General features: G+C 41.3%; 1 protein-coding gene and 1 pseudogene across 18 annotated transcripts in view; one reads left to right on the top strand and one right to left on the bottom strand.

Moving 5' to 3' along the window:
• Positions 1–22,859, top strand: part of AFDN (afadin, adherens junction formation factor) — a 144,832-nt gene that overhangs the window by 24,631 nt on the left and 97,342 nt on the right. For 11 of the 18 annotated variants that reach the window (XM_027603068.2, XM_027603064.2, XM_027603071.2 and 8 more), the window contains exons 2-5: positions 11,642–11,837; positions 15,037–15,152; positions 17,046–17,209; positions 19,922–20,082. In XM_027603068.2, coding sequence (XP_027458869.1) covers positions 11,642–11,837; positions 15,037–15,152; positions 17,046–17,209; positions 19,922–20,082 — 637 coding nt within the window. The remainder of the gene's footprint in view (positions 1–11,641; positions 11,838–15,036; positions 15,153–17,045; positions 17,210–19,921; positions 20,083–22,859) is intronic. The other 7 variants (XM_027603061.2, XM_027603078.2, XM_027603075.2 and 4 more) reach the window with 3 other exon arrangements.
• Positions 3,323–3,774, bottom strand: LOC113926741 (annotated as a pseudogene).

Raw genomic sequence — 22,859 nt, 5'->3', positions numbered from 1 at the left:
TCCACACATTATATTTAGTTATCTTATGTCTCTTTTTAATCTAGAGCATTCTCAACCCTCTCCAACCGGATTTTTATTTCATGTCATAGACATGCTGGAAAAAACTGGCTAAATTTTCCTATAGAATATTCCCATACTCGACTTGCCTTTTTTTGTTTGCAGGGATGGTGGTGGTATTTGACTTGTTTCCATAGCTTTAAAGCCCGGTTGGCTTCTGATCCAACTATTTGATAAGAATGCTTGGTTAAGTAGTGCTGGTTGTGGTCTGTGGCCGCCCACTGGCTGCACAGTAGGAGGGGACTTGTGTCCCCCTGAACCTCCAGTGCAGATTTTAGCCTTGTAGATCTGTGCCTAATCAAGTAGGGCTTAGAAAATTGTGATTTTTCTAATTCTATCATTTCTGTCACATTGAGTGGCTGGAATTTTTCTTTAAAAAAAAAGAAACAAATTTTCTGCATCTAAGTTAAGGAAAGCAGAGTTTCTGAGTTCTTTTACCTTAATTGCTTATTTTCAGGCCAAGGAGTTGGTACCCTAGTTACCTGGAGTGGTGACAGTGATTATGATTTTGTTTTTGGCTTGCTTGGTTTTCTTTACTATCATTACGAATGTGAGGATTTTTTTTGTTTTGTTTTTTAAAATAAGCTTTTTATTTAAATTCCAGTATAGTTAACATACATGGTTACATTAGCTTCAGGTGTACAATATAGTGATTTAGCAGTTCTATACATTACACCGTGCTCACCATGATAAGTGTATTTTTGTTAGGATCTTATTATTTTTGAGTAATCTCTACATCCAGTGTGGGGCTCGAACTCACAACCTGGAGGTGAGGAGGCCTGTGTTCCACCGGCGGGGCCAGCCACGTGCCCCTTCATTGGTGTCCTCGTGCATCCCCTTCGCCTGCTTCCTCCGTCCCCCATCCCCTCCCCTCTGGGAACCATCAGTGGCTCTAGAGTCTGATTTTTGGTTTCTCTCTCTCTCCCGCTTTTCCTTTGCTTGTTTTGTTTCTTAAATTCCACATACAAGTGAAATCATATGGTACTTGTCTTTCTCTGACTTATTTCGCTTAGCATAATACTCTGTAGATCCATCCGCATCATTGCAAATGGCAAGAATTCACTCTTTTTGATGGCTGAGTAGTATTCCATTGTGCCTCCATATACCACCTCTTCATCCATCCGTCAGTACGGACACCTGGGCTGTTTCCATCGTTCGGCTACTGTTGATAATACCGCTGTAAGCATTGGAGTGCGTGTGAGGACTTTTATGTGTTCTGTGTTTCAGTCAGTTGTAGTCATTTTTGCTGGCGTTCAGATTTCCGCAAATTTGGCCAGGTGTGCCTTTTGGTTGGCTAAAAGGTTCTTTTGAATGAGCCAGTTAGTTTTTGAGAACGTCTTTTTTTCCTGGCATAACAAGATGTACCAAACTCATCTTGTCCATTTTCTGACTGACGCCTGGATTCAGCCATTTCTCCAAAGAGCTCTGACTCCTTTTAGTGGAGAATGATATTTAGAGATCATAGTCTAGGTGCTACACGTGCTTATTTTTTGGAGCTTGTATTTGCTTCAAGGCCTTTGCATGGAAAGAACTAGGAGATATTTATTTTTTGTGGGGGAAAAAAAAATCCATGAATTTCTTCTGATGTTACCAATTCAGGTTTGGCCTTACAGGTTTTTATTTAATTTCTTTGATTTTTGAAAAATTTTAATCTCCTTTCTCTTACAGGGAAAATCTTGTTTTATAACTAAATTAACACAATTACTTGTTTGCTTTATTCTGTCATATAGTTCCAGTATTATACGTAGTAATGCCAATATTACTACTAACAGGACTTCTGAATGAAGATTAATATTTCTTTTTTTTTTTTTAAGATTTTATTAATTTGAGAGAGAGAGAGCACAACCAGGGGGGGTGGCAGGCAGAGGGAGAAGCAGGCTCCCTCCTGAGCTGGGAGCCTGATAGGGGGCTCAATCCCAGGACCCAGGGATCACGACCTGAGCTGAAGGCAGATACTTAACCATCTGAGCCACCCAGTGCCCCAAGATTAATATTTCTTAGCAAGGTATTTGTCCTTAGAGTCTACCAGGGATGTAAAGTCAAAATACTATCTTCTAACATGACTTGAAAAAAATATTTTTTTCTGTATGGTAATGTAACCAAGCTGATATATTGTTAGACATTAAATTTCAGTTTGTTTTAAATTTTTAGTGATTATTTTGTGTTAAAATTTAATTTTTATTATTTAAAATAATCACATGGTTCCAAAGTTGAAACCATGTAATCAGTGCAGTTGGGAAGGCTTTGCTTCCATGGGGTTTATTCCACTCAAGGAAGGTTTCCTTTTGCAGATGTGATGGAGTGCATTTGTGTGTTTGTGTTTCCTGCGCTTTTACGTAGAAGATGTCTGCTGTGCATACAGTCTGCTCCTTTTGCTTTTCCCAGCTGACTGCGTCTGGTGCACTGAGCTGGTCACAGTGTGAAGAGCTTTTCCTCATTCCTGCCACTGGCAGCGTTTTACTCCATTATCCGAAAGTACCAGGCTCCCTCCACCTGCGCTCTTGGCTGGGTCCTTTCCGCACTGATGCCCTACCCCAGGCCTGTGGTGAGGTGCTCTGCATCATCAGCTTCCATCTGTGCCAGCGCGTGTCTGTGGGCAGAGCCGCGGAAGTGGGGTTGCTCTGTCAGATGTACACGTATATCTGATTTTGCCAAATACTGCCAAATTTTGCTCCTTGAGTATGTACCTTTTTTGCCACCACCCAAAATAGTATGTTGTCAGAATTTCAGACTTTTACCAGGTCGATTGTTGAGAAGTGGCATCTTACTATTATCTTTATTTGAAGTCATAAAATGAAGTCATAAAATGACTTCAAATAAACTCATGGGTGAGTTTGTTCATCCTTTTTTATATGAATCATTTTTACCTCTTTTCTGAGCTGTCTATTGCATTTCTGGATGTTTTTTGGCTCATTTTTCAAGTGAATTATTGGTGTTTTTCTTCTCAAATTTTAGGAACTCTATTTTTATTTATTTATGGGGGTGGGGAGGAGGCAAGGGACGGTTTATTCTCACAGCCAAGCAAAGGACGAGGCCCCCAGCCTTGGTAGCGACTGAGACAGCCCCCTCGGGCCTCAGCGTGCAGCAGGTGACGGCGTGGAGCCCAGAGTGTCAGGCTGACTGGCTCCTGTCCCCTGTGGATGGTGCTTAGTGAGGGCTGGGGTAGGGGGCTTGACTGTGAGGTAAGAGGCATCTGGAGTGGCTCAGTGGGCTGGGAAGATGTGGCGGGAAATGTCATCAGGCCAGGTAGGAGGATCTCCCCGGTTCACCCCTGGTGTCTGTGGATGGAGCCCGGCTCCGAGGCCTCGAGGATGGCGTTAGAAAACAGCGCTCCAGGCAGGTCCTGCTTGTTGGCAGACCGCGGGGTTGCTCCAGCCAGGCTCCCTTCCACACAGGCTCTGGAGCTCCTGCTGGCGGTCTGGCTGTGCTGGTGGCCGGCGCTGTCCCCCACCCAGCCGAGGCCGGCTGTGCTCTTGTACCTGTTCCGCCAGGAGGACCGCACGGACCGCTGGCCGCCCACGTCCCAGGGGTTCAGCTTCAGTCATCTGTGCTCCAGGCTCTTCGTGTTGAAGCCCAGCATCAGGGAGGTGGTGTTGATGTCTTCCCCCTTGCACTTCTTGAGGGGATAGTTGTTTTGCCGGCATTGTCCAGTCTGAGCGTGATCACTTGCAGCTCCCACTCTTTCTGATTCATCTTCAGAATGGTCAGAAGCCCCATGGTTCCGGTAGCCCCCCAGGAACTCTTTCTATATTGGCAGAAATCTGCCATGTTAGTTGGAAGTGTTTTTTTTCCCTAGTGTGTCACTTGTCTTTAGAAAATTTGTGTAGTCAGATTTGTTTACATTTCTTTAGTTGCTGTATGATATATATTTATATTTTAGTGTGTAATTTTTAAAATATAGATTTCCATAAAGATGTTTGTTTATTACACAATAAAAACTTTAAAACCACTAATTGACCTGAACATGTGGACCCTGTCGAAAGGTGTACTTAAAACTGTTCATAGAAATGTTCTCCATGACTGTGGCCAGACTGCAAGGGAAATTGCCTTGGAGTTAGGGACATTGTATAACCCCATTCATAGGAACCATCATGGCTTAGTAGAGAGAATGATGGCATTTTGTGTGTGCACACGTGTGAGAGAGAGAGTAGGGCTACCAGGTTTGTAGATCAAGGAAATGCATCAGCCATAATGTATCCGGACTTTATCAAGGAATTCAGCAACGTCTTTAATCACATTCTTGTGTTGATGATCTGGGTCTAGTACAGTCAGATGAATGAGGAAGCAGTTGTACTCAAAGGCTGATTAGTGCCAAGCTGAGAAATGTTACCAGTTGGTAACTAGCATGCAGATGACTCAATAATTTAAATTTACTGGAACCTCATGAGAATCAACTATATTAGGTCATAAACAAAAAGCTAATTTGGTCTTACATTGCATTAGTTACAGGTGTCCTGTTAGAAACAGCAATGTACTTAGAGTTGATCAGAACTTTTGGAATCCTGTGATCAGTTCTGGAAATGGTGTCAGGCCAGGTGGATAGAACACTAATGCGTTCAAGAGAGAAGTACGTGGATTTGGAATTTTGTCACAGGAAAGAGAACAGTTGGAGGAACTAGAATTAGAATGCCGTTCTGGAAAGGGACTAGACTTGTTCTAAATCCGCAGTTCTCCACGAGGGCAGTTTTGTCTCCTGGAGGATGTATGCAGATGTGTGGAGATGTTTTTGGTTTTCACAACTGAGGGGGGGGGGTGCTACTGGCATGTAGGTTATAGAGGCCAGGGATGTTCTCGTATCCCACAGTGCATAGCACACCTCCCACAGTACAGAATTCTGCAGTCCCAAATGTCATGGTGCAACTCTCACTTGTAGCAAGAAGAAGAAGTACATTTCACCTTGTAGCCCACATTTTACCTTATAGCCCAGGGTATACACAGGAATGACTGGAATTAAGATTTCATGAGCCAGGGGCACCTGGGTGGCTCATTCGTTAAGTGTCTGCCTTCGGCTCAGGTCATGATCCCAGGGTCCTGGGATCGAGCCCCACATCGGGCTCCCTGCTCCACGGGAAGCCTGCTTCTCCCTCTCCAACTCCCCTTGCTTGTGTTCCCTCTCTCACTGTCTCTCTCTCTCTGTCAAATAAATGAATAAAATCTTTAAAAAAAAAAAAAAGATTTCATGAGCCAGTACTTGCCCCGTTTCCTTACCCAGAGTGCATTGTACCCAGTAGAAATCATCTATTCTATACCATTTCATTAATAAATGGGGAAAAACCATTCATAAACCACGGTTTGAATATAGGCGTAAATAACACCAAAGGATAAAATTAAGCCCAACTGGTAAAGCCACAGGAGATGGATTTGCTTTCGTATAAAGCCATACTTTCCTGCTGTCGAGCTATACAAAGAAAGAATGGCCTGCATGGCCAGTGAGTTTGCCCTCATTGGAGTTGTCATGGGGATTTCTTAACTTGAGGTCTAGGAACAGACATCATGGGGTCTTGGAACAGATGGGAAGGTCATTACATCTTTATTTTTAGTAAATAAATTTTTGTGAACCTATACCTGAAATTTATCATTTTCTTCACTTACGAGATTATACTCATATCTACTTCAGAATTAGAGTTGTATGAATCAACTCTAGAACTTATTATGTTAGTAAAGATGCACTAGTTTTTACTATATTATGGTTTTTGAAAATTATTTTTTAAAATAGATTTTATTTATTTGACAGAGAGAGAGTGTATGGGCAGGGGTAACGGCAGGGAGAGGGAGAGGCAGGCTCCCCACTGAGCAGGGAGCCCGATGCAGGGCTCAATCCCATGGCCCTGAGATCATGGCCTGAGCCTAAGGCAGATGCTTAACCAACCGAGCCACCCAGGCGCCCCAAGAGGAAACTCTTAATCTGTACTCTGTAGTTATCTGAAAGGTAGTTCAGTATAAAACAAACCCATTTACTTAGTTTTTACAGAAACCTCTTAAGGTACCATTTACAAAGTATTATAATTAGAAACAAACCCCCCGCCGCTTAGCTGGCTCAGTGGGTAGATCATGCAACTCTTGATCTCTGGGTTGTAATTACGTTAGAGCCCCACGTTAGGTGTAGAGATTACTTAAAATCTTTTAAAAAGAAAAGAAAAGGGACCAGTGAGCAAAGAAAAGAGACAGACTCCGTACAGAGAACAACCTGGTGGTTGCGGGGGGGGGGGGGGGGCGGTGGGGGTGAAGTGGGTAAAGGGGATTAAGAGGACACTTGGGGGGGGGCTGAGAGCTACACAGTTGTTACATTGTACACCTGAAACTGATACAGCGCTGTATGTTAATTACACCTGATAATAAACACATAATTCTTTAAAAAGAAAACATAGGGTTTCTCAGTAGCTCCCCACCCATAGGAATGGAGAGTAGGTGGGAAGAGTAGACAAATGGCAAATTCCATTGGGAATGAATGAGCCTGGTGAGGACATTTGACAGTTGTTAACTTATTTTAGGCTTTCCTGAAATGCATATAATTTTAGTTTAATAAACAGTGTTTATACAAGTAAGATTCCAAAAACCCATATTCAAGTATTTCTTCCATCTTCTATCTAAATTATTAACACTCAAATGGCTGTTGTCCAGTTGATTGATTTACGTACTAATAACGTGTGTGTGTGTGTGTGTGTGTGTGTGTGTGTGTGTGTGTGTGTGTGTGTTTTGAGGCACAGCTGTATTTTTTCTTAACATTTTGCACCTATTTTTGGAGGCACCGGCATTAGAAATGAATTATGTGTATGTAATAGAGTGGTGTGTTCTGTCCACTGCCCTTTCCTCCATGGGGAGTTGGATGATTCCCTGTTTCAGTTAGCAGTGCTTTGCTGCAGGCTAGGAAATGGCTTCACATAAATGCTGGACACAATGAGAAGAAAGGTGGATCAGCACGGTCGACCCATGTAGCTTTAGAACAAATGGTTCTTAGTAGTTTGAGCAGAAGGAGATTTGGGATTGCCCTGGTGAGTTTTTACTGGTTTGGAGAGGGCCAGTTGATTATCAGTTTCATTAATAAGATTGATAAAATATTTCAAAGCTAATCTCTACCTTTAACCCTTTGTTGTTTGCATTGGCTCTCTAGTAATTTATAATATAGCCTTCTGTGGTTTGGGGTTTTTGTTGTTGTTGTTTTTGGTCTGTTCTTTCTGATAAATACTAAAATAATTTTGTTTCCGAGTTATCATTAAATCCACCCCAAGTAGTGTTCATTTCTATTGTAATAATCCTTGTGATAATATTTCTCAGGGAGAAGTTTATACAAAGGTAAATATACACCTTTAGGAAAGAAAGAAACTTGTTTTCCTTTCAGGAAAAATTACCCTTAAGGAAGGGAAAACAGGTGATACATTGTGTCTTCTGCCTCTCATTTAGATTATTGCTGTTGGCATATGGTAGCGGACTGTGCTGATTAAAGTACTTACCCCAGTTTACCCCAGTTACTGGCCTACCAGCTCCAAACACAAGTTTCTTCCTGAAAATACGCTGCCAACAAGTAGGCACTTCATTTAGGTATTGGAGGATCTACAACGGTGTTTTTAAATTTTAAATATTGTTGTCTCTTGGGTATTTGTGTAAGGACTTTGTTAAGGAAACATTTGTCTTTGTTAAATTATAACTGTATTGGCTGCGGCATTATCAGAATATTAGCCCTGTTGTTGAAACTTCAGGGCTGCTTATTACAGATTTAAAGTTTTGTTCCAGAGTCCTTATCAGTTCAGAGCAGACAAACCACAGATGGAAGAATCAGACGTTGTTATTGGAAGTTTTGACTCAAATTTGTTATTTTTATGTGCGAAGCAATGTATTAGAGACTGAAGGAGGGCCTAGAACAATGAATCAGAGACTCCCTCAGGAAAGCTACCCTCTAGTGGGAGCGTTGATTGCTAGTTCTTTATATAGTTTACTCCTCAAAACAAGCTTATTTTCATTTTATAATTAATGAAATTGGAGCTCACATGCATATCAGAGAGCTCATTCAAAGATACAGCTATTAAGTTGAAATACCAACTTATTTCTTCCCTGCTGCAAACTCCCAGGTGTCCCTTGCACCATGCAGTGGCCAGGCTCGTAGGCTAATGGAGGAATTAATGAGGCACTGAGTGCGGTGAGCCTGGCCTCCCATCCCAAAGTGAGCGTTAAGATACTTAAGATCTGTCTGGATGGTGATTCTGGCAAGTCATTGACCCCTCTGAGTGTCAGAATTCTTTCTCTTCACTATTTTTCTGGAACTCCTCTTGTACCTGTTGTAAAGAAAAGGAAGAAATTCATACCAGTCTTCCTCTAGATGATGAAGTGACTTGAAGGGGCTGCAGAGCATAGTGGTGTAAAAGTTGAGGTTTCACGGACAGCTAATCCTGGCTGCATCTCAGCCGTGCTCCTTGGCAAGCTGTGTGATCATAGTTAAAACATACTTAAAACCTCTATGGGCCTTTTGTACCCCCCTGTAAAGTCAAGATGATAACAGTACCTAGTTCATGTTTGAGGAATTAAATGCTGAACTCCTAGTATCTGGCACATAGTAGCCCTTAATATATGTTAGTTATTATTTTTTGTTTGGTCATTACACACCAAACTTTAAGGTTCAAGAACTTGATTTTACCAATCTTTTCAGGTCTGATAAAATTCTGTGGACTTGGTCAAAACAGGCCAAACTTGTATTTGGTTGAATAATTAAACACAATGCTAATGTATTAATTTATTTAAGGTGTTATTCTAATAACAGTTACACTCAGGTATTGTGTGATATTGAGGTAACCAGGCAAACTAAGTTAATATTTATTAACATTTATCTAGTGCAAATGAAATCAAAGGTAGTTTTAATAGGCTGCTTTATATAGGCTAGGTGTAGAACCTGGAGATTTGTTTCTTTAAAAACATCAACAGAAATATTATTTCTCTGTAGACATGGGTACTATTGCTTGCTGGATCTCTACCCTTGGGTTTACTCCTTTTTTTCCTTTTATCTCAACATTTTATGTGAGATCAGTACCAGAATCACATTAATAATGGAGATTTTGTATTTTTAGTTTCCTCTTAAAAACGGTAGTAATCTGTACATAAGGGATTTTCACGAGGATGATTGAGGGATCTCCTCCTTTCTATGCTTGCCTTACCAGATTCATTCTTGATCATTTCCTTTGTGTTCTTGGCCAAGTTGGGCATTCCCTCCCAGATCTTTGATGTCTGGTATTTTCGAGTTTTTTGTGGACAGTTACCAGGGACAGTGGTGCTTTCTTGTCTTTGGGATCCACAGGTACACCTGTCTTATTCTTGTCACAAATGATGTAAAATTACTCTGTTAACAAAATGATCAAGTGGGAGGTTACTTTGCCTTTTTGGTTGGTTTAACTTCATCTATAAAGCATGAGTCCTTGGAGGAGCCAGGGCCAATTAATATTTGAGACCGTTAGGTGTGATATACAGGTGATTTCAGAGTGGTAGTGGTGATGATAGTATCAGAATCCTAGGATAAAAGTAGGACTCCCATAATAAACACATTTGTGCAACTAAATGTGTAGAATAATTCTTGTTTCCTACTGTGTTGTCTTAGGATAGCCTGAGGAGGGTGGTGGATAGGGAGAGTAGAGAAGCATTTGAATGATGAAAGGGAGGGGTGCAGGGAGGGGACCTGTGAGCGAAGGGGAGCTGGGGAAGGAAGCCCTGCAGGGGGAGGTGTTCAGACAGCTCCTGGCACCCAGGAAGGACTTGGTGCCCAGGAGCTACTTGTAAGACCAGTAGTACTGTACTGACAGTAGCAGTAATAATAGTACTATGCTGTACTGACGTACACATTTACAGTTTAGGGGCATCTTTCACATCTGGAGGTTTCGGGGTTGCCAGACTAAAAGATAAACCTTCAAAAAGGATGTTTAACTTTTCTTTGCTGCTTGACCTAGGCTAACAGAGAGGCAGTTTATATGATTTTGAGAGCCTGGGGCAGGGCTATTAATATAGTTCCCATTTTGCTAACTCATAAAGCGTTTTTCAGTCTCATGCCCATAATCAATGGCCCTACTTCAATCCAAGATCTGTGGTTCAGTGGTATTTATTTATTTATTTACACACAGGTTCGCTTACTCTCTGTTTTCCCTGGGGCAGTGGGAAACGGGTAGGATGGACTGACTGCCTAGTGGTCGGACAGGATCTGAGCAAGCACAGTAAAGCTTTGGGGCTAGAAATATGTCTTAATGTCTCATTTTCTGTTTTAATTTTCATATAGTTTATACAGTTAGCCACATTCTAATATCCCACAACCATAACAATTATTAAGGCATAATTATTAGTGAAGAATAAGCAAATAGATTGGGAGGAAGTAGAGAAAGCTTACTTGTGATGGGCTTTGAGCCCCTAGAAAGGCCATTGCCTCAGGAGTAAAGCTAAGGAGTGACATCATCTGACTTACTTTTAACAAAACTTTGGATGGATTCTAGGTGTCTACTGAAGGTGGAATGACTTGACATGCTAGCGTGGAGGGCGAGAAGTGGGGAGAACTGATGAGCCATGGACCTTTGGTGGTGCTGGGGGCAGTGAGGGTAGCCAAGGAGTTAGAAACACTCCCTATGCTTTTTTCGTGTTCAGGCAAATAATGGGGAACACAGGAGCTCTGGACCTTACCCTTCTGCTCCCCTTCCCCCCTCCCATCTCCCCAGGGAAAGTGTAACCCACCAAACAAGAACCAGATTCTCTCTGATACAGTGGTTCAGCTGTGGGATATGAACCACTGAGTCTTATGGTTGTAGCAAAAGGCCTGGAAGCCCACGTAAGTTTCACCTGACTGACTTGCATTTTAATTAAAAAGGGAAACAAGGAAATAACAGGAAAGAACATCGCATAGTTGCATGGGCTGCAGTCTTAGAGTAGTATTCCTTCACTTGTAAGACCATTGTATTTTTTCTAGAAGTAAGGTTTTGAGAAAAATCTAAATTGTGTTCATTGATTTTGGCCAAGTAGTTCATATTAAAATTAGTTACAGTTATATTCTGCAAAAGTTATGGTAGAATTGGGGCTAACATTTCCCCTGTGGAAATGGTCTCTTTCTTCATTGAGGCTTTATATTCCCCAGGTTGGGCAGGACCTCAGGGACTGATAAGCGTGGACTTTGGGGACCCGTGGATCTGGATTTTAACTCTGGATTTGCCATATAACTACTTGAGCAAGCAATTTAAACTTTGTTTTAATGACCAAATCTTGAAAGTAGAGTTTAGTAATAAATCTACTTAACTGGGCCATTATAAAGACATAGTAAAATACTACATGTCAAGGTGTGCCTGGTACTTGCTGAAGACTCATTAATATTAGCTGTTACTAACAGCTGCCTCTACACTGTTGTCTTAGATGTGAGACGAGTAAGCAGAAGTTGTAAATAACTTATCCCGAGTCACATAATTAAATTTGAGGACTAAAATGCCTTGTCTCTCAGTTTCTGTCTCAGACGTTCATGGTAATGAAACATTTTTAAAAAGTGGTGAATAGCCTTTTTCATTTATTATTGTTATAAAAAGTGAATCTTTAGAATGTTATTTTTCCAAAAATGTATCTTTTTGTTTTCTTTTAGGATTTGGAGTTTCATGGAGTGATGAGATTTTATTTTCAAGATAAAGCTGCTGGGAATTTTGCAACAAAATGCATTCGGGTCTCTAGTACTGCCACCACTCAAGATGTGATCGAGACGCTGGCGGAGAAATTCCGGCCTGACATGCGGATGCTGTCATCCCCCAAGTACTCCCTCTATGAAGTGCACGTCAGCGGAGGTCCGTGCGTGCACACACGGGGCACTGGCGGGGTGTCCCTCTCTTGGATAGACCAAAACACTTGTTGGTCCCCAGGGCAGCTCAGTCACAGCCCTGCTTTCCCGCAGGTCCTTCTCTTTCTGGAGGGGCTGGGGAGCATTTGACAGGCGGGCAAAATGTTTGCGTGTCTGCGAAATGTTCTTATGAGATCTTGGCACATACATCTGTGGGAAGTTAGAATGAATGTGTTAATTTAATACATGCTTATTTCTTCAGAGATAAGTAGCATGACATTACCTCATTAAAATCGGCCAGCAGTCCCAGGTGTCATACACACACCGATGATGCAATGTGCTGCTTGCTTCTGGAGCAATAGTTCACGTAACTCTTATGTGTAGATTATAATATAACAATTAATTTTAACCCAGTTAAATATTATATGAGTTATCAGTCTTACAGAAATGAGTATTTTGTAATGTGAGATAGTATATTTTCATTATTATTTGGGAATAATTAGGGCATCTTGAGGAAATTGTCTTCTGTGTAGTTAGTGATTTCTCCTTGTTTTTAATGTTTAAAGTTTCTTAAAATATCCTCTGTATCTATATCCAGTAGCAATTTTAAGTTGGACTGATTAGAAATGTAGAAATTTCTAAAAATTTTTTATGAGTGCTTTGGAAGTATTGAGTTACCTATAAAAAATACAAATCTCAATTAACGCAGCAAATAAAAGATTACATACAGCCCAAACCAAAATTTAATACCTGTTAAATTCCATCCCCAAGTCCTCTTGAACATAAGTGATCTGTCTTAACTTCAGAATGACAGCTGTGTGTGTATATTTGAAATTGGGGGAAAAGTTTTGTACTGTGTGGAATTTGGGTATGGCCACACACTTTTTCCCCAGTAGAGTATCAGATAGGTCATATTCATTTATTACTCTGTTAACGTTATGAGGGTACCCCACCACACAGACGATACCCAAACGGGATGTGACAACAGAGGATACTTCACTTTGGATGGTTTTTCTGAGGTTGAGTTTTTCCTTTACTCAGAATCATTATAACCAGGTTATCGAGAAGAAAATACTCTCACTTTCAGACCTTTTTGTGTTTTTACTTTTTGGTCATTTGAAAACCACCAAGTGAAGTCTTTGGAATAATATGTAAGATTGGAATTTGAGATCTAAAAATGGAATGATTTGATTTTTTTAAAAGAAACTTTTTCTTTTACATTTCCTTTAATTAAAAAGTAAACTCTCTTATCTGTAAGGGGGTGAGAACAAAATAAAGGTGGGTGGAGAAGAAGGGGAAAGTCTTGCCCACACCGAGGAGAGTGGCTAGGACATCTGGCTCTGTCCCTCACACGTCCATGCTCACCACAGTGGGTCGCACCTGTGCCTCAGATAGGGGGAGAGCCCTTGTCTGCATGTTCTCAGTTTTCAGGTCATGGAGCCCTTAGGGTGTCACTGATTTTTCAGTGGCACCTCTGGGCGAAAGGGAATACCTAACATTTCATTTTATTCAGTAGTTTGATTCAGACAAGTTAATAAGTATTTATGCTCTAACAACTTGGTAGATGTTTGAAAAAATCGTGCACATAAAATGAAAACTAAAATTTTCATCCCTGATGGGGTTTATGTGCCCTCATTTCCCATCCTTGTTGGTTTGGGCAGTGCTGCTGGTTTTGTCCGGCACCACGGAAATCCCACCTTGATATTGACGTTGATGCTAGCAGAAGGGACGATGAAGTCCGGTGTGGACTAGGGGCTGCCTGCAGCTAGCAGTTCATGCAGCATCTGCCTGATGCAACTTGTTTCCCTGAAGATTTGAAATGCTCCTCCTCAGCGAGTGTTCAGGGCACCTCACCTCATGCTTGTGAACTGTAGGTCCGGTGCGCTGACTCCCAGGCCCCAACCCGCACTCCACCACCAGGGAGACTCCACTCTTATCCTTCCTGTGCTTTAGGATTCCTTATGTGAAATCAGCTGGGAAAACAGAAAGGATTCCGCTGTTAAAAAACAATATGAGAACCTCTAAGGCAGAAAGATATCTTAAAGTTATAAAGTTGTGGTAGGATCCTGACTGTATTTACATTTAATAGTTAGGCTCACAGGCTTTAGAATACCCCACCCCTGTTTTTATTTGACTTTTACAATTTCGACTTAGTTCTTAAAATTAGTTCTCTAAAAATATACTATGAAGGATTTTGATCTAATACAAACTTTGCAGTAAGAAGAACTTGGTAATTGTGGTTTGTAGCAGGAATTTCAAACTTCATCCACTTCCTAATTTATTGTTCTCATTTTCATTTCTCGTATTTTTGGTTCATAAAATAAGATATTTGAATTTGTTATTACTGTGTTATAATTAACATTGCTGTTTATATACAGTATTTACTAAAAGCCTGTCTAAGTCTATTTATCCTTTAAATTTTGCCCCGTTAATTCCTGCTTCCTTTACCACAGTAGTTCTCCAGCTGGCCTCTACCTCCTGTGCTTGCTCTGCTCATTGTGGACATCCTGTCAACAGTTACACGGATGATCTTGGCCCACTGTAGGCTTCTGATAGGTGGCCGAGGTGTGCCAGGCCCTCAGGGAGCCCGTTCCATCCCATTCCTGACCAGTAGGCCCTGAGGCATGTTAGATGTGTATGTAGCAAGCAAGGAAGGAATACTCTTAAACCTAAGGCTGTCCTAACGAAGAGATGGGATGGTGGTTTCATGGTGGGACGTGCTGTGAGGGCTGGACCTGGTGAGTTTGGGAGACGAGAGGTAGCAAGAAGAGTACAGCTGTTGTCGTGCGAGAAGGAAATCTCATACGTAAGCCGAACTCCTGTGTTACGTTAATGTTCCCTTATTTTCCAGTTGCATATATGAGATAATTTGATTTACAGAATTAGCCTGATAGCAAAGCCCTATATATTTTTTTTTTCTAGTTTGTGTGTATTTCTCTTATTTTCCCAATTGGATTCTAAATGTTGTAAGGCATTATCCCTGGTCGGTGTTTGGCACTGGGTACATGGTAGTATATATTATAGTGGCAACAAAATAGTAAATAATTAAAACTAACACATAACATTTTGAATTACATTTCGGCCTGTTAGTAAATACTTGTAATAAGGTATTTATGTCTACAAAATTAAACGTATTTGAGAATGTTGTATTAGCTGGTGCCATTAAATAACCATGACTTAACTTTTTTTCATTTCATGATTTGAAGAAGAAAGAAGATTGGATATAGATGAGAAGCCCCTGGTTGTTCAGTTGAATTGGAATAAAGATGATCGAGAGGGCAGATTTGTTCTTAAGAATGAGAATGATGCCGTTCCTCCTAAGGTAGGATCCCTCAGCATCTCGTGCTGACGGTGTCCCGGGCCCAGGTCTGACCAAGACGAACACGAGACTGTGATGTTAATTAGTGTGATAGAACTCCACGGAACTTTCCTGTTGGCTGCTTTTCCTAAGTGACTTTTTTACCCACCTCCCAGAAAAAAATTGAAAGGAGTTCTACTTACCCTTGTTTCATCCTCTGTTTCACTAACTACTCCCTAATGTTGCTCTTTACTTTTGCAAAGAAGCATTATGGAAGCTTTTGTTATTAGAAGATTTAATGATCAAGTAATCAGCTCCAGGTTTTTTACCAAATTAGAAATTCAAAATATGTTTTAATAAGAATCACAACCTATTTTGTGTGACTTTTCAGATACAACTTAATAAGGCACATTTAAAACCTTTTCTGTACTCTGTGTGTAAGATTAGACGTTAGCCAACTGTCTGGGCTGGTGTAATGCAGTGCAGTGATACCAAACTTTCTTCGGTAGTGGGGTTGTCTGGAATTCCTATGCCGCTGTGCTCATGTGGAACACTGTGAAATACAGATAAGATTTGAAACTAACGATGATTTCTGTGCTAAATCAAGTGGCATCTTACACTAGAATTCATTATTGACAAGTGATAGCAAATGCAGAGGTCAAGAATATTTTGAGAAAAATCTTCTATTTATTTTCCTCAACAGACTGGGAAAAGAGTGCCATTGTTCACTTCTGGAAACAGAAAATTTTCACTTTATTTGTGTGATGTTAGTGTTCAATGTTGAAGAGTTTTAGATGCACAAAATGTGTTCTTGGCCTTGGCCTGTGCTTTAATGGCTTGGTATTTGTAGCAAATACAAATACATATAAAGTAATAATGAACATCTCTCTTTTTTTTGGTCCATGTGTTATTTCATTTCTGCACCATGATTTCAGCTGTGGGCCAGAGATCCTCATTCATGTGGATCAGAGGTCTTATTAGGGTTAGGACAGTGCTGACGTGGCTAGCAATGAAAATGGAAATGCTAACTTAGATAAAACAGAAGGTAGTTTTATTTCCCAATACAGTAACCATTCTTTCGTGTTTTTTCTTAATTCTTTACCAGTCAGCCTATTAATTATACCAAAAAATTAATGTCTATGTCATCTGCTAGCAGGCCATGTTGTAAATTAAGAATAAACAAGCAGATAAACAAGATCTGGAGAAGAAATTAGAAGTTTTTGCACAAATAGTACTTATAATTTGCTTGAAATGAAAAAGCCAGTTTCTTACAGTATGCTTAACATTTCTTTTGAAGTTAGAGAAAACATGTATAAAGTAGATGAAGATTTAAACAGTTATTTCCTTTTTTTAAGATTTTATTTCTTAGCGAGAGAGCAGGGGGAGGGGCGAAGGGAGACGGAGAAGGACGAACAGACTCTGTACCAAGTGCAGAGCCCAGTGCGGGGCTCAGTCCCACAGCCCCAAGAGGATGACCTGAGCTGAAATCCGGAGTCCCACGCTCAACCGACTAAGCCACCCAGGCACCCCAGTTATTTCCATATTTTGATTAGGTGGCTTTTTTAAAAGTAGCTATGCAAATTACTTGGATTTTTATTTATTGAAAATCAGATTTCATGATTCCTACCCTAGTTTTCTTGGTGGGTTTGGTTTTCTGTTTGTTTGCTTGCTTGCATATTAGTTTTGAATTGCAGTAAAATATACACATGGTGAAAGGCACAGATCTTGGATGTATAATTCATTAAGTTTTACTAAATACATGCCTGTAACCATTAGCCCAGTCAAGGTAAAGGACATTTCCATGCCCCGGATGCAGCTGGGTTTGGCGTTAACATGTGAAATGAAGTTAGCTAGCCATAGAGAACTTTCTGTGATTCTGTGTAACAGCCGCCTTAGTGATGATGCTACTTTTATCAGAAGGCTCAAAGCAATGGACCTGAAAAGCAGGAGAAAGAAGGTGTTATCCAGAACTTCAAGAGAACTCTCTCAAAGAAAGAAAAGAAGGAGAAAAAGAAGAGAGAAAAAGAGGCAGTGAGGCAGGCGTCTGATAAGGACGATAGGCCTTTCCAAGGGGATGACATGTAAGTAATTCTGGAAATACCTATTTCTTTTTGCTCTAATAAGCTGAATGTTTTTAATGTAGCAGACCTCGTCAAATTACCAGATAAACTGTGAAGAGAATGAACATCCGTTACGAAGTTAATTTCGGTACCCACTGGCTCTTGTGTGTGGGGAAGGTGGAGGGTCTCACCTGAGCAAGGTTTACAGCCCACCATACCTGTCTCGTGGGTTTGGTAATCCGAAAGAAGCAACCTGGTGAACAGTATTGTTTTTTCTGAGTAGACCATTGATGTCCGTATTCTCTTCGTCTCTGGCCTTTTGTTTCTGGCTTTTTTGGTCCTTAAGGCGGCAGTGCCTTCCTGCAGACCCTAACTATGCTGAACACTCATCAGAGGTGGGCAAGAACAGCGAGAGGGGCAGCTAAGGTTCAGATGCACCATCTAGTTGACTCCAGCCCCACCGGCTCCCATTCCTTACTTCGTCACACCAGCCCCATCATAGTTGTACTTAGCTCTCGGAAGGCATTTGAACTTCTGACCGAGTCAGGCCATTCGTTAGGCCAGCGCGCGTTGTGCACTTCCTCCTAGGCACCTCCTCTCCTGGCTGGGGACGGCAGCAGAGTGTCCGCACTGTCCTTCCAGTGCTGAAGTAGCGGGTGTGCGTGTTAGGAAGCCAGAGCATACAGATTGGTCAGAAGGAGAGCCTAACCTGTCATCGCAGGAGCCCAAAGAGAGCCGTAGGGTTTTTGTTACTGTTTTTTTAAGATTTTATTTATTTATTGGTCAGAGACAGAGCACACGCGGGGGGAGCAGCAGGCAGAGGGAGAGGGAGAGGCAGGCTCCTTGCTGAGCAGGGAGCCTGACATGGGGTTCATTCCCAGGACCCTGGGAGCATGACTTGAGCTGAAGGCAGATGCTTAACAGCCTGAGCCAGCCAGGCGCCCCCTATAGTTTGTTTTTGATACACAAATACGCAAATATGAAAAACATATACTTCATATGTTTATGTAGAGTTTTTAAACAAATACAATCATAGGCTTTTAAAACTAGAGCTTTCCACATGATATTTTTCCACTAGAATGTATTCCATAAGTGCATATATATATTCACAAGTATATATTTTCACAAAAGTATGAAGTAATTTAAACGATTATGTAGTAATCTCTCATATAGTCTTTTCAAATTCTCTCTCACTGGCCCCTTTTTGTGTACTTACAGGTGGTTCACAGGTTCTTTGGTCTTATAAGTAATACTCCTGTGACTGTCCTCGCTCTCCAGCTCTGGGAGTGCTCTAGAAGACTGCTCAGGGGCAGCCTGAGCCGCACGCGTCCCCAGGCTGCCCCTGGCAGTGTCTTCCGGAGCCCGCGAGCCTGCTGCCGTCCTCCCGCCGTGAGAACGGTCATGCACTCCCTTCTCCACAGTGTATAATACCTCCAGTAACTCGAGTTTATTTTATCATTCGCAAGGTAGATGTCTTTTTACACATTCACTAACCATTTATTTTCTGTTGTAGTGACTTCTTCAAGTCTTTCTTTGTCATTTGATCCAGTGTTCTGTATCTGTTGAGGACAGTTAACCATTCCTTAGTTAATGATGGTTTACTTTACAGTGGAATCCAGCCCATTTGGGATTGCATCAAAGTGGGTTTAGGTATTAATCTGTCAGGCACTGATGTCTATGTAGTGAGTGTAAACTCTTGAGTAAAGTATTACATAGTAAGCCTCTCTTTAGCATAAATGGAACTTGTGTAAATATATTGCTTATACATGAAAAATATCAAAGAAAAGGAGCGTTTGAAACTTAGGCTATGGTCTGTCCTAATTATCAGTTTAGTTTATGGGGTGATATATTGTCTGTGTTTAGAAAATTAGTTAAAACGAGTTAAGTTGTTCAAATTGGTTGATTCAAAGCTTGGTTTTATGTTGTTAGAAAGAAGGAGCAGGGGGCAGGGAGGGGCAGAGAGACAGACTCCCTGCTGAGTGCTGAGCCCCACGTGGGGCTCAATCTCAGACCCTGAGATCATGACCTGAGCCGAAACCAAGAGTCGGACGCTCAACCCACTGAACCACCCAGGGGCCCCAGTGCTTGATTGGTTTTTAATTAAATTATTTTTATGATTAAAAATGACATCTTTAAAGTGTATTTTTCAGAATTTAGTCATCAGTCTTTCTTTAACATGCAGGCTTCAGCTCCTCATTCTCTATAGTCAACTCCTTGTTAGAAGAACTGCTGGAGCATTTCCTTTTGAAAGTTTAGCTTCAAGAAAGTGAATGTTGGTAAATCATTTAGTTGTTAAAAAATCATGCTATTTAAGCTCAAGATTTACTATAATTGTAAGAGAGATTTTTACTAAATAAGAGTATATTTGATCCTTTATTTCTTATGGTCGGAATGTTTTCTCACTCATTTGGTCTATTTTAGGAAAACACTGGTGGAAATTCCTTACATGTATAATTTATACATTTTTCTTTTAGCCTGATTAGTGAACCCACAATAATTAAGTCACATAAACTCACCATGAGATTTTAATGATAAATTTCCCTTTAGTGTGTTGCTTGTATTGAGAGGAACTTCGTTTTGTATCCGCAGCACTCATCAGCACGTGGTCACTTGTCCCCGGCACAACTGTGCACGGGACAGAGCAAGCCCAGGGACATCCGCCACGGGGATGTGTGTCTGATTACAGTGCAGTTCTTCCTAGAAAATACTGTCGGTGCCTTTCTTTTCTTACAGTGAGAATTCCCGACTGGCTGCTGAGGTTTACAAAGACATGCCTGAAACCAGCTTTACCCGAACGATTTCGAATCCAGAGGTGGTCATGAAGCGTCGCCGGCAGCAGAAACTAGAGAGGAGGATGCAGGAGTTCCGGAGCTCTGACGGGCGGCCTGACTCAGGTACCCGCGGCAGGCGTCCCCTGCTGCTGACACAGACCTGGGCCTTGCGGCAGTACAGGCACCGTGCGCCCTGTGGGTCTGCTCCAGGACCAGCTTTGCCTCAGGCACAGGAGCTCCGGTCACTTAGAGATATGTTTAGTTACATACTTTTCCCCAGCGTGGCTCTTCCTTTTTTTTGTTTTTATTTCTGAATTCTGGAAAATATATATGAAAGAAGACAGAAAGATAACAATTCCCTGTGTACTTATTGCCCAGCTTCCATAGTTAATAACTCGTGTCTCATCTCTGCTCCTACATGGATGGCTCCTGTTCCCAAACCTGGACTATTTTGAAGCAAATCCCAAATTTCTCAGTATTTCATCTTATATTTCAATATATTTTCCTAGAGGTAAGGATTCTTAAAAAATAAAAATAGAAGAAACCACAGTCCCATTGTCACGTACAAAAGAATTGAAGCCAATTCCCTAATACCATCAGCTGTCCTGTCACTGTTCACATGTTCCTGACGGCTGCAGATAATTGTCCAGTCGTGTCGAGGGCCGGGTAGAACCTGCATGCGGCACCTGCTTGGCGTGTCTGTCATTCCAGGTCCTGATCCTTTCTCTTAGCTCACCTCCAGTGTGCTTCACTGGGCATTTGGAAAACCGAGTAGGTTGTTTGTCTTGTAGATTTTGCTGACAGCATCCGGTAGTTTACCATTTTTTTCCTCCTCCTTTCTCTGTTTCCTCAATTAGGAGAAGAGGCAGGTTTAGGTTTTTGGGGGAGAGGGAGTGTGGCAGAAATACTTACCTTATTAGCATCCACAGGTGAGCAGTGTTTATGAAATGTTTTCATGATCTGATGGAGTTAAAGCTTCTCAGTATTTTTCCATCTGTTGCCGTTACTGTCCTTCGGATTCTTGAACTGTCTTTGAGACAGCGAGGATCTCTTCCACCTGGTGCCTCAGGCTTTCGGATGGCCCCAGTGGTCTTGGAGCATCTTCCTGTGTGACAGGACATCTAGGCTCACCTAGTGCATTTCTTGCCTCAGGCTAGGAAGCCGCTGTTTCTCCAAGGAGTCCTTGTTCTTTTTAGTGGGATCAGTATTGGATTGCTAAGAGTGCTCCTCCTTACTGGCTCGTGTTTGCTTTTAATCTTATTTAGTGGACAGAGCTGGAAATACTTTTAATACCTTTTTTTTTCACTACTTTGATTTCAGAAAATCTGAGTATCTTTTCTCTTATAAAAATTCTTCCCACCTAACACCAATAACAATTATTTGCTTTTCCCTATGATAAATAATAATATGAAAATAAAAATAATACTATTATTAACAATATGATACTAAAAAATTTTAAGCTTTTTGGGAGACTTGTCTGTGAGTATATATAAGGATGTACTGTCAAATTACTGTGTTTTTGAAATCACAGAATTGATTCCTGTCTATGTAGTTATAAGCTCATATTCATTTATACTTAGGTTTGTTTCATTTTGCTTTTGATTTTAGAGGTTTGCTTCTTAAAAATTTAATGTACTGTAATAGTTCCCAAGTCAAATCTACTAAACAAGGTATATGTAGAGAAGTTCAGCTTTTGCCCCCGTCAGCCCCTTTAATTACATGGCAGCGTGCTTTGTACACTCTTCTCCCACCTTGTCTTTTCCATTTACCGGCATACACTAGAGATTACTCTGCTTCTGAGGGAAATACAGATTATAAAGAGAGTTAAAACAAACGACTTTACTGCTTTAGCTATAAATTGAACTCATGTACTTTTCGCTATTTAGCTGTTTGACATAAAACTTTTATTTGTAATTAACCTATAATTGTATTCAGCAAAGAAAATATTTGTTAGAAACTAAGTTTTGCTTGTTAAAAAATGATAGCATAAATCATTTTGAGTTTCAAAAAGAAGCCTTGTACGAGAGGACTATATCACTGATCCAGGCTTTTCTACGAATGTCTGAGCTCACAGGACCCACCCGCTCTGCAGTCCTTCCTAACCTTACACTCGTGGACCTGAGAACGGCTTGTGTCGTGTTGCATCCTCTACACCTGTTAGCTCACTTACTCAGTTTAGGGTTTTGAATGTTGGGACTGCCAGCGTTTCTCTCTTTTTTTTTTTTTTTAAAGATTTATTTATTTTGAGTGAGAATGAGAGAGAGAGAGAGCACATGAGAGGGGGGAGGGCCAGAGCGAGAAGCAGGTTCCTCGCTGAGCAGGGAGCCCGCTGTGGGACTCGATCCCGGGACTCCAGGATCATGACCTGAGCCGAAGGCAGTCGCTTAACCAACGGAGCCACCCAGGCACCCACTGCCAGCGTTTCTCTAACTGTGGACTCCTTCTCTTGAGTCCAAGCCTGAGTCAAAGAGTTTTAACCCCTACCCAGATCACGTTTGTAACTATAATCCAATATACCTATGTGGCAGCAGGTCAGATCCGGCAAGGGGGGCTATGTTGACACTCGTATTACATTCATGCGAACAGCGTTCTTCTCTCTCCTTAGTAAGTCTCTCTCATCTCCATTCATGAAGTTGTCTGTGGACCATGGTTCTGATATGATATGCTCACTTGACAGAAACTGCCAGTGATTCCGTGTCTTCGGAACTTACACAGATAGGGCACTCCCTCAGTGTAGTGTTACCCACGACCGCTAGCCCTGATTGGAAGCTGGCTCCATCACGTGATTACTTTGATCCTCAGCGCCCTTCTGAGTCTTAGTTACATGTTTCGTGGGAGCTGTAGTGTCAGTGATTCAAAACAGCTAGGAGAGTGGGCTACTTACTAGTTCCATAAATAAT

This window comes from Zalophus californianus, chromosome 7 (assembly GCF_009762305.2).
Source record: "Zalophus californianus isolate mZalCal1 chromosome 7, mZalCal1.pri.v2, whole genome shotgun sequence".
NCBI lineage: Eukaryota > Metazoa > Chordata > Mammalia > Carnivora > Otariidae > Zalophus > Zalophus californianus.
The sequence above is the reverse complement of the archived record's forward strand: the minus strand, read 5'-3'. Positions and strand labels throughout refer to the sequence as shown.